General features: G+C 46.4%; 1 protein-coding gene across 1 annotated transcript; it reads left to right on the forward strand.

Annotated features, from left to right (window-relative positions):
• Positions 1–549: 549 nt before the first annotated feature.
• On the forward strand, positions 550–10,412 carry CA3 (carbonic anhydrase 3). The gene is made up of 7 exons (XM_065903325.1): positions 550–704; positions 1,371–1,568; positions 3,838–3,956; positions 5,679–5,771; positions 6,816–6,878; positions 7,794–7,949; positions 9,434–10,412. The coding sequence occupies exons 1-7, from the start codon at positions 671–673 to the stop codon at positions 9,551–9,553; spliced, it is 783 nt and encodes a 260-aa protein (XP_065759397.1). The 5' UTR covers positions 550–670; the 3' UTR covers positions 9,554–10,412.
• Positions 10,413–11,939: the final 1,527 nt, after the last annotated feature.

Here is an 11,939-nt window from a genome sequence, read left to right on the forward strand (position 1 = left end):
CGCGAGGTCAAGAAACGTCTGGTTCCGGGGACCTGGCAGCATCTCTCTCTTAAGGATAACGGAGCTGAGGGAACCTGCCCTTCTGCCTGCTTCTTCCCATCCTTTGCGCCTAGGATTTTGCAAGTTGCCTGCGAAGGAGTCAAACATGGGTCAGGCAAACGTGTTCTTTCCAGCCACGGTAACCGGATCGCTGGAGTGAAATCAACCCGCAGAAGCATCCAGAGACCGCAGCCCGCCAGCCAGCCAGGCAGCCTGCCCCGAAAGCAACCACCAAGCGAGGCTGCAAGCGCCAGCCAGCGGGGCGCAGCTTTCAGTTTGGAGGCGAAGTGCAACGACCGCGCCCCCCCAAAAAAAGTGGCGGGGAGGGGGGGAGGGATGGAGGAGGGGGGCCGAGGGCGCCGGCCTCTGCACTTTGGCTCTTTGGGACCCGGGAGGGAGCCCCCCTTCCAGGGCCGGGGGGCGGGGGCCGTCTCCCCCCATCCCGACAGCTGTCCAGCCCGCGGAATTCATTGGCTTCCCCCAGCCCGCCTCCCGAGCACCGCCCTGGCCTCTTTAGCCCCCCGCCCCACCCTCGCTGACCTAATAAGGCCATGCAAGAATGAGGGGCCCGGCATAAAAGGGGCGCCGGCGGGCCGCGCACGGCGGGAGCGGAGGCAGCGCCGCGCACGCCATGGCCAAGGAGTGGGGCTACGCCGACCACAACGGTGAGTGTGCGGCGGCCCGCCGGGGCGCGGGGCCGGGGGCGCTCCCCGCCACCCCACCCCGGCCCCTTCCCTAGGGCCCCGCACGGCCCGGCTCACCTTGATCGCCTTCATCTCGCCCTCTCCTGGAGCCGCTGGTATGCCCGCTGCAGGAACCGGTAATGTGCCCAGATCTCAGTGCCTCTGACGGAGAAGCCCACCCCCCAGCGCCGCTTCTGGGGGTCCCCCTCTCTCGGAGACTGGCTGGGCAAGCTCTTCTTCACCTCTCTGAGCCTGCTCTGCCTGCAGCTTCTGCCTCCCCGCGGGGAAAGGGATACGGAGATGCTCTGAAACCCACTCGCGTCAGTGCTGTTCGATTCCAGCTCTGTGACAGGAGAGGGCATTGGTGAAACACGCGATGAAGTTCACTTCAAAAATCAGTCTTTCAGGCTGTATCTGAGCCAATACAGGGACGCTTTGGGGAAATACACACAGAGTTAAAGATAGCCTTCCAGGCACACTATTAACGAACTACGAACGGGTCTTTACCAACAAGCCTTGTGTTACCCAATCTGCTATCCAAGAGCTTTTCACTGTCCAGCCTCCGTGTATTTGGCTGGTTTAGTCACTTAGAGAGAGGACTTTGATTGCACCACCAGATAAATGAATCCCCTCAATTTGATTTCCTAGGTCCTGACCATTGGCACGAACTTTACCCGATTGCCAAGGGAGAGAACCAGTCGCCCATTGAGCTGAACACTAAAGAGATCAACCACGACCCTTCCCTGAAGCCATGGACAGCATCCTATGACCCAGGTTCTGCCAAGACCATCCTGAATAATGGGAAGACCTGCAGGGTTGTGTTTGATGATACTTACGACAGGTCAAGTAAGTATGACACCTAGGTAGAGACACAAGGACATTTTCAATGGCTGTATTGGCAAAATGTGATTTATCAGAGCAACAGAATCGGTGGGACAAGGGGGCACTTCTTATCTGAAAATGGAGATGACACTTGACTTTGCTCTCGTCTGAAGGATTATATTTATACAGTGAAGTAGAATGTCTCACTCTTTAACCCCGGTCACGCTGGCTGCTCCAAAATGGCCCCAAGCCCGAGCTAAAAGTTGGCAGTGTTCCCCTGAAATGAAGCTTAGTAGGGAGGTGATGGTAATGGGTCCAAAGGAGGGTTCTTTGTGCTCTGATGGTCTATGCTTGAGGGGGGTTTGCATCCTAATGGCATCCTGGGGGGCAAGGCTCCCATTCTCAAATGTGGCATAGATTCCATCCTACAGAGTAAGAAACGGCAAGGAACCAAGTAGGTACTCTCTTCTGGCGTGTGGGTGGGGCCAATCCCGGGGAGAGAGCAGACCCATGGTATGAGCAAGAAGACAGGCCTTCAGTGGGGCTCGCCTGACTAATCACTTTGGTTAAGGGTTTTTGAGGACTGACAATTTCTCCTTGAATTTTGGTTTGTATTTGTCCATGGGGTTGCAAAGAGTTGGATGCCACTGAGTGACTGAACTGAGCTGAACAGAACTGAACTGAAAATGGAAAGTTGCATGTTTTAAAAAAAGTCTATTTCATCTATAACCATTAAGCAAATCAGTGAACTAAAAGAAGGCTAATTAGAAGTACTTTATTTTCTGTGAATGAGCTAAGAATCTACCTTTAGCATTTTGGTACGTGATATACAATATATATTTTCCTATAACCACATTTGTAAAAAAGTTAAAATTATCCTTACTGATGTACATGAATGAATATTCTCAGTGATCCTGTAATTAAAGAGTAAAAGCTATAATTTCTATCTACTAGCAGGTTCCAGGTAAGGAATATCATAGAAATGTATATTCTTTAAATAATTATCTCATTGGTATCTGTTATTTTTTCCTCCATTTAAATCAAGTTCCATTCTGAAGGATAAGTAATAAAATTAAACAGGATCTCTTAGGTTGAATCACTTGAAGAAGCCTTTTTGTAAGCAAATATGATTGAATATTGACACTTTCATATGATTCATCCTAATAAACTGGACTCATATAACTGAATTATAACTGTTCCTAGTGGATGGTGAAAGTGCAAAGAACAATTAATCAAACAGAAAAATGGACAGAAAAGATGCAATTAAAACACTCATTCCTACGTGACCAAGCTAATGCTGGTCTCGTTCTATCAGTTTAGACCTATCCTATGACTTTTAGTCTGCCATTTCAACACCAACAGTTGATCTATCTTTTCTAGAATAGCTATCCTCTGAATTCCATTTTGATCTAGCTTACATTGGTAAATTCTGATTTTAGGGCTTCTGTATAGTTTCCAATATCCTTTAGAAAATATTTGAACTTCTAAATCACTCTCCAGGCTGAATGAAGTGAAAGCGAGTTAAGTGTCAAGTTGAGATATTTGGACAGCAAACTCACATTCATATTACGGAGAATCGTCTCGTGTAAGGGTCAACATTGATTCCCTGGGAAACCTCAGAGTTTTCCATTCCATCTCATTTGAGTAAACGCAGTCTGAATTAGCTGTGGGTGTGAGCTCTTGTCTGCAGTCTTGAAGAAAAGTGTAGTTGGAGGCAAGACGCAGAGAAGGAATTCACATTTGCTCAGTGATGACTATGCCAGGCGCTGTGATGAGCAGTTTAAAGTCCTTAATCTCATTTAATCCTCACAGCAGCTCTGAAAGGTTAGTATTATTATCACCTTTGGCAAGATGCAGAAACGGGTTCAGAGAAGTTTAGCAACTTGCCTGAGACCGCACAACTCGCAAGGGGGGGCGGGGTGGGGATTGGGACCTGAGTCTGCCCTGCTCTCAACTGTCCTGTTCTCCCCAGTGCGGCCCACAACAAATTTTTATTTTGATTTTAGGGTTTAGTTGTTTTCATTGCCCATCTGCTGGCTTAATTTTATTTTCACGCATGTGAAATTGACATGTAAAAATCACAAAACAAGCAGACAAAATCAGAAAGACAGCGAAGAGAAAGGATTTATTTTGACACACCCCAAGGCTTCACTTTGTGAGACAGAGACCAGTGTACTCGGGAGTGCCACCACCAGCCCAGCCCCGCAAGCTTTGGCTCTAAGGTAGCTGTTTAAAGCAAGGCTCTGTCGGAGAAGTTCGAGCTCCCTGCTGACCTAGCTTCTCTGGCTCGCAGTGCTGAGAGGTGGTCCTCTCACTGCGCCCTACCGGCTCCGCCAGTTCCACCTCCACTGGGGCTCCTCGGACGATCACGGCTCGGAGCACAGCGTGGATGGAGTCAAGTACGCAGCAGAGGTAAGAGGACCTGCTGGGACCCGCTCTGCATCTCACCCAGCGAGAACTGAGCTGAAAGATAACGACGGAAGAGCATCCACTGCATGTCCTTCAAGCCTATAGTTATGAAAAGAGCTGCAGGAGTTTTAGCATAAACTGATGCTGCCAGACAGTCTGGGTTAGACAGTGAAGAGGGTGGAGGTGAGTTAGTCACACGCCTAAAGACTTGCAAGGTTATATTTAGAAAGTGGATAGCTGTTTAATAATAACAATTTTATAAAACAAGGGCTCTGAATGGAACCGAAAAGAGAAGGGGAGTCAATGCTCATTAGGTGCCTGCAGGTATTAACCCATGTGATCCTCTCGGCATGCTATGGGGTTGGCTACAAGGTGAGGAAACTGAGGTGCCAGAAGGTTACGTAACAAAGTCACACAGCCCATGGCGCTAGACTGGTGCTCTGCTTCATGCTGATTGGCTTCACCATCCTGCCCAGTGCCCTAAGCCTCCTCTTTTATGAGAGTGTGGGGCTTTAAAAATAGCACTCAGCAATGCTAGCTGACGCCCAAAGCTCTAGTCTCTTAAGGAAGGTGGTGCGTCGGTATAGATATATGTGTGATTTTATATGTACATGTGGACTTACGCACGCAGAGAGCTAGCTAGCTACAGATACACACAATTTAAAATGAGCAGATACTATATACTCTGTTCCCAAGAACCCATTAAAGGAAGCGCATGATTTGTAGCTCAGATCAAGGCATCATATTACAAGGAAATAAGACAAGCCTCCCGCATGCTTTCTATATAAAGCCAAGCCTATAAGGGGCGACGCATGCCCTGGAGGTGAGGATAATTCCATTTGCACTGCCAGACTCTTCCAGAGGCAGGCTCTGGTCAACAGGATAGCCAGGAACCTTGGAGCCATTTGTGGACACTCTCTCAGGCAGAATCATAAGACAGCTTAACTCAACTTAACAAAACAGCTCAGCTGAACTGTGAGAGACCCAGAGTACTTCCTGTGACCATTTTGTTTCTCTGCAGGCCATCCAGACAGCCAATGACCGGATAAATCAATCGAGAATGCCTTTCAGACGTCTTTTCCCACAAAAGGGGGGAAATGTAGTATATTCCTTCCCAATAGGACCAAGATTTGCAGTTTGGTCTTGACACATGGGATTATCACACAGTTTTGTTCCTGAAGACAGTATTTTTAAACTGCCATGAACTATGATATTCTCTTGCCATTCTGTATAACTCAACGTGGAAATTTTGACTAATTTAACTGGTGCATATGTAAGCACCTTAACCTTATTAAGATAAGGTTACCAACTGGTTCTGGAGCACTTGTTGCTGAGAGAGGCATGAAAAAATCCAAGAATTTGTCCCCTTATTTTTCCTCTCCTACTTCCCAGTTAATTGTGACTTTAAAGTGTTAGCAGATTCCTGTTTATAGCTCTGTGTTTGATTTGGTCAGAAAGAGGACTAATATTATACAAAGGTAACATAATATTATGAATTGATTTAGTGACAGTTTGATTTTCACCAATTCTACCTGTCATAACGTTTTATTTGAACCATCAAAAGTCTTGCCAAAATATTGCATGTTAACTTTTAGAATTCTGTCAACTTCTATGAGAGTGTTCAGCAACCTTAGACTGTAAGATTGTTGGGTTTATTGTGAATAATTTCACACTTATTTCCTTATTTTAGGCATGTACCTCCTAACCCCTTTTCTATGGTTTCAGCTTCATTTGGTTCACTGGAATTCAAAGTATAACAGTTTTGCAAGTGCTCTGAAGCATCCCGATGGAGTAGCTGTGGTTGGTGTTTTTCTGAAGGTAAGGTAAAAACTGAGTGCATATTTTTTTCAAAGTTTAGTTTCTTATCAATGCTTAGGTTTCACTTCATTTTATTTATAGGGGAGAGAGGAATGAAGTTCAGGATTCATTCAACTAATCAAGATATTTCCGATAAGATCAGCTCAAAAGGTTTTGTTCTCTCTTAAAAGAGTGCCTTTTGCTACTTCGGCCCCCCTAGCCCTTCTAGATTTTCGCAAGGTGCAAGGTGCAGGGTGTGTGTGTGTGTGTGTGTGTGTGTTGGGGCAGTGGGGATGGAGCCTTTGAAGAAGCTTATTTCAGCGGCAGTGAAGGCCAGGGCAGCCTTATTCACTACCTTTTCCGGCTGCTCCACGTCAACTGCAGTGGAAACCAGAAAAGCCAGGGCTGGGAACCACGGTGATGCCAGGTCCCTGGCTGAACGTCCTCTCAGCTTAGGGCGGCCACCACTCACATGATCCCAGGCTAGGATAGCACATGGAATGTGTGTGTTGTTGAGCCAGCCTTGGTTTAGAGAGGACTTAGTGTCATTAACACATGAATTTAGTGGTAACATGATCTAGATTTTAAGCCAGAGGTGAAAATCTGGCTTCTTTCTTTTTGAATGACCTAATTTGTTTTATGTTCTGAATTCATCGGGTCCTTTTCAGTGCTTGAACACAACACTACAGGAAGTGGAGTGGGTCTGAGCAGAAAGACAACAGGTTTAGTTTTACGTACATTGAGTCCTCTTAGCTACAATTATATTAAAAAGAAAAGCAGAATGACTTCACAGAGAAGGTCAAAGACATAGATGTAAATCAACATGTAATTTTGTGGTTTTGTATTTCAGAGACCCAGAGTCCAAATTTAGTTCAGAAAATACATACTCTAAAATTTTGGGGGAGGGATAAACTTATGTTTTTGCTTCATGCAATATATTCTGGCAGATTTAGAAACACTGGTTGTAGATGGATGGATTAAAATCAGCTTTTAAGACAATCCTAAATTATGGAGAAGAGAAAAATATAATTGTTAGTTTTCTCTCTCTCTCTTTCTTGTTTTTAGATAGGACGTGAGAAAGGCGAGTTCCAGCTGCTCCTTGATGCCCTGGACAAAATTAAGACGAAGGTAAAAAGTATCATCTTCCCTCTTAGAACATAAAACCAGGTTATGTCAATTTTTTCTTTTTACATTTTTCAAGCTTCTTTCACCCAAGATCTGTTAGTAAATTGTTTGATGAATATGCTAGGCAGGCATATAAAAGCAAATGCAATTATGTTTGTTTGTATATTTTTATGGTTTGTTGGTTTTAGAGCAGTTTCACATACTTAAGCTTGTTTAATCCTCATAGTCAACCTGTCAGATAATTACATTTTTAATGAAATGTTTGAGAGAGAAGTTGAGTGGTGTTTCCCTGCCCAACACACACACACACACACACACACACACACACACACACATACACTCTTACACACTTGCAGAGGTACTAAATGTTTGGGTCCTAGTGTTTCCCTTCCTCTCCTGGATTGCACCTGTATATTTTAAATCTTAACAGTAAATTCTTCTACTTAACAGACTCACTTTAATTCTTTGAAGCTGTTCTAGTCAATCACTTTTAATTTTACCACTAGGTAAAGTATTCTGAGGATGACATTTTATGAAAATAGAAGCCTGTTTTGTATCATCAGGAACCAGAGCACTAATATCTATGAAATGTTTCTGTTAGTTTAGAATGAGTTTGTCCTTAAAAGGACAGGCTTCTATTTTTATAAAATGTCATCCTCAGAATACTTTACCTAGTGGTAAAACTAAGAGTGATTGACTAGAACAGTCTCAAAGGGTAGATTCATAGTTCTACAGACAGTGGATAAGGAACAAAACATTACAATGACCGTGCCAAAGCCGTGTCATGCAAACCTGCTCCCCCCACCCCCCACCCCTTTTATTTCTGAAAGACACGGCTTTGCTCCCAAGCTAGTTTCTCCGTTGCCCGCCCCCCCACCCCAAGCTGAGATGCGCGCTGCTCACCCCGCTCTCTCGCAGGGCAAGGAGGCGCCCTTCAACAACTTCGACCCGTCGTGCCTGTTCCCCGCCTGCCGGGACTACTGGACCTACCACGGCTCCTTCACCACGCCGCCCTGCGAGGAGTGCATCGTGTGGCTGCTGCTGAAGGAGCCCATCACGGTCAGCTCCGACCAGGTGAGCGCCCGCGGGGGCGCGGGGCGCGGGGCGCGCGGGGTCCGCCTGTGTGTGTGAAAGGCGCTCAGTCCGGCCTGGCTCTTGGTGACCCCATGGACTGTAACCCGCCAGGCTCCTCTGACCATGGGATTCTCCAGGCCAGAATCTTGGAGTGGGTAGCCCTTCCCTTCGCCAGGGGATCTTCCCGACCCAGGGATGGAACCCAGGTCTCCTGCATTGCAGGCAGATTCTTTACCAGCTGAGCCACCAGGGGAGGCCGAAAAACAGACAGTGTGTGTGTGGAAGTCTCTGAAAATATAAAGCTGCTAAATAGATGCTTACCCAATCTCTACCGCTGGAGCTTTCCTAGTTTGCCCTGGTTAATTACCTTCAGCCTGTTTAACTTTCTAAAGCTCAGCTTCCAGAGGGTACCAGGCTAAAATGCAAAACAGTTAAAGATGGTTGTGGTGCTGAACAATGCCTGAGCATGTGCCCTGGAAACACTTAAGGGCTCAGATCCATATGAGTTCAGTTCAGTTCAGTCGCTCAGTTGTGTCCGACTCTTTGTGATCCTGTGGACCGCAGCAGGCCAGGCCTCCCCGTCCGTCAGCAAGTCCCGGAGCTCACTCAGACTCACGTCCATCGAGTTGGTGATGCCATCCGACCATCTCATCGTCCTTGCTAATTTGGAGAACCCCAAACACGGAGGACTGTTTAGCAGATGGGATGGTAAATACAGCCTTGGGGAAAGGATGGGAAGAGACTGAACATCCTCCTGAGGTGTGCGCTTCCCTGGTGACTCAGAATGTGAGGGATCTGCCTGCCATGCAGAGACCCGGGTGCGATCCCTGGGTCGGGAGAATCCCTGGGAAAGGGAATGGCAACCCACTCCAGTATTCTTGCCTGGAAAGTTCCAGGGACAGAGGTGCCTGGTGGGCTACAGTCCATGGCTTGCAAGAGTCGGACACGACTAGTTCCTCCGTTTTACTGCTAAGGACGCCGATGCTCGGAAAGTTTAGGTAATTTGCTCATGACCACACAGCCGAGGGTAGCATCTGAAAGTCCACCTCCCCTCTGTCAGCTTTCCAATGCCTTTGGTCTCTCTGTTTAGGCTTCCCTTCGTGTAAATTACAGTTCATGCAAATTGGCTCCATTAACTTATGCAGTGAAGGCCAGCTGAGCTTATTACTTGCACTGACACTGTCTTCTACTCTTATATAAGGGATAGATTTCAGGCCGATTCATCAGATTAAGATAATTGTTTCAGAATTCCAGATGGAAAGGTTTTAATCACAGGGCCTAGTGATCCTCTACAAAAGGAAGAAAAAGGCTGTTTTTAAACCAAAAGGGGTTGTTGTTACTCGGGAACGAGCAACCAGTAACTCCGGGCAGAACACCGGAGGCCGGTTTTGCGGGTGGCGCGCTCGGAAAGCCCGCGAGCTGTCTGCAGCACGCTTGGCGTCCGCTCGCCCGGACGCGGTGTGACGCCTACCCTCCGCCTGCAGATGGCCAAGCTTCGCACCCTGTACTCCAGCGCGGAGAACGAGCCCCCGGTGCCCCTGGTGAGGAACTGGCGCCCCCCGCAGCCCATCAAGGGCAGGATCGTGAAGGCCTCCTTCAAGTGAGGCCGCTGGAGCCCGCCCTCCTCAGGAAAGGAAGCGCCCCTGCGGAGCTTGGCCCCTCGCCTCCTCCTGGTGCTTCTGACTCCGCACTCTCCAGGTCCGCCCCCGTGTTTCCACACAGAGCCGAGCAGATGAGAGATGCCATCCCCGGGAAATCAGAGCCACCATCCCCAGGATCTGATGTGAGAGCGTTTGGCCTCCGTGATAATCACCTTGCCTGTAAAAGTAGCCTTTCTAGTAAGGTTTCAGAGAAGAAGAAACGGGGTGAGGAGAGTAAAGATAGGGGAAAAGTGGCTCTGGGCACCATTTCTGTGTCATCTTAGAGTTCACAGAGCTTCCGTTTACCCTTTTCATATGATGCATTATCCATCTTAAAGAAATAGTGAGTACTTCTGTGTGTGAGCATAGAGGGGTCTGCAGATGCTGTAGCAGAAATTAAAGTGACCGCGAACATCAAGAATGGAGATGATTATGTGTTTTAACACTTAAATAAACCAATAAGAAGTGCATCACTCATTAACATTTAAAACCACTATAGAGATTGCCTGGTTTTGATTATCAATGAAAGTAAAAGACACTGACCAGGAATTTTTTAAAAAATTTGACCCATTATTTGAATGTTTTCTTCATGAAGATAGTTGACTTTATCCTGACATTTTTCTTTACCTGAAGGAGGGCCATTTATTTTTCATTTTACTACTTTTATCTTTGCATGCTTCTTAACGTAAAAAATGTCTCTGAGATATTTCCAATGTGAGGGTGGGATTAACGATTCCTAGATCTCGGCAGGAGTGAAGGACTGCACTTGAAGTAAACACAGTTGTACTGATCTTCAAAACTAATAAAGACACGAATGCAGACACTTGAGAGCTGTGTTTTTTGTGGAGAGGGAGCTTTGTGAACTTGTTTTCATAACTGAGGGGACTCGTTCTGAATTTGACTGGAAGCTGCATTCCTTGTGGAGCAGCTGACGCACTTCCTGGGGGCCTTCCAAGGAAACTACAGACCAGAGGAGGTGGGTGTAGCCACAAATTTGACAGCGTGGACTGGTTAGGTTAGGTGGCCCTTATCAGTACCATGGCTGCTAACTTAGGGGCATGGGATCAAGTCAGACTGTAGCCTTTATGTCGTTATTTTTTAAATGTGCATCGAGATGACGTCTGTCTGACACTGCAAACCTCCATACATTTGAGACCTTCAAAAGTGAAATATCTTTAGACATAAAGTCCACTTTTGCCGTTAGTAGCCTTGATGAAATCTCATCACGTCAGTGGCTAATCTGTTAACTCACTTTTGAAAACCGCAGCAGTAATTGAATTCCCCTAAGGAATGAGAACGGCATTGGGTCAGGAGAGTCCTGCAAAGCTGGAAGTCAAGTCACGTGACAGAGTCCTGGGAGGCTAGCCGTTATTTAATAGATTACCACTTGGGTGAAGGAAACCCAGGTTGGTCAGTGCAAACTGGGTGTGTTAATTAAATCCCTTGAAATTAGGAGGTGTGGAGTTTTCATCAATTAGTGGTAATACACAAGCTGATTCTCTCAGGGTACTTAGTTGGTAATGCTGGGAGCTCTGCAAAAACACTATGTGGTGGAGGAACGTAGGACTTAATTCCAGCTACAGTGGCGCTTATTGAGGGATGGCCTGGACAAAGCTGCAACGGTGTTAAGGGAAAGTATCTAATCAAGGAAAGGTGTCTCCCTAGACCACGAGCTCCCTGATGGCATAGACGTGAATCTCATACGCTAATATCCCCCCCTTTTTTGCCTAGTACAGTGTCTGGCACTTAATAAGCCCTCAGCTAATATTTGGTGAATAAAGAATGTCATGGATATAGATAAACCCAGGACAACTTAGCTTCTTGAACAACACAGGATGAAGATTAATACTGTTTTTTTCTTCATTTCATTTAGTTTAGGTCTTCTTGGAAAGTGATCTCTTTAGCTTTAGGTCGTAGCTTTCCAGTAGAATATGTATTCCCCACTCCTCATCCAAGTCATCGCCAAGGATCACAATTGTTACTCAACTTAAAACGTCCTCTCGACTCCTGCCTGCAGCTCAGAAGTGCTGGGTTACCATGAATGTCCACTAGATTTTGAAACCACACTTGTACTCTGTACTCAGTGGGAGGATCATTTTTTTTCTGATAACGGACAGGCTTCCAAACAAAGACGTTTTAGGCATACACAGCCTACAGAGGCGACCTGGCTAGGAACTACTGTGGTGAAAATATTTCACATCTGCCAACTCTTGTTCTTGAGGATATAATCATTTCAGATATTTTAAAACTTCAACAAAGGGCAGAAACTAAGTTGAAGGAAGGGTGTTATAATAGTCAGATGATGACAACCTTGAAAGTCTACTGAGTGGAGCATCGTCAATAAGAATTT

This window comes from Muntiacus reevesi, chromosome 12 (genome assembly GCF_963930625.1).
Source record: "Muntiacus reevesi chromosome 12, mMunRee1.1, whole genome shotgun sequence".
In the NCBI taxonomy this organism is placed as follows: Eukaryota; Metazoa; Chordata; class Mammalia; order Artiodactyla; family Cervidae; genus Muntiacus; species Muntiacus reevesi.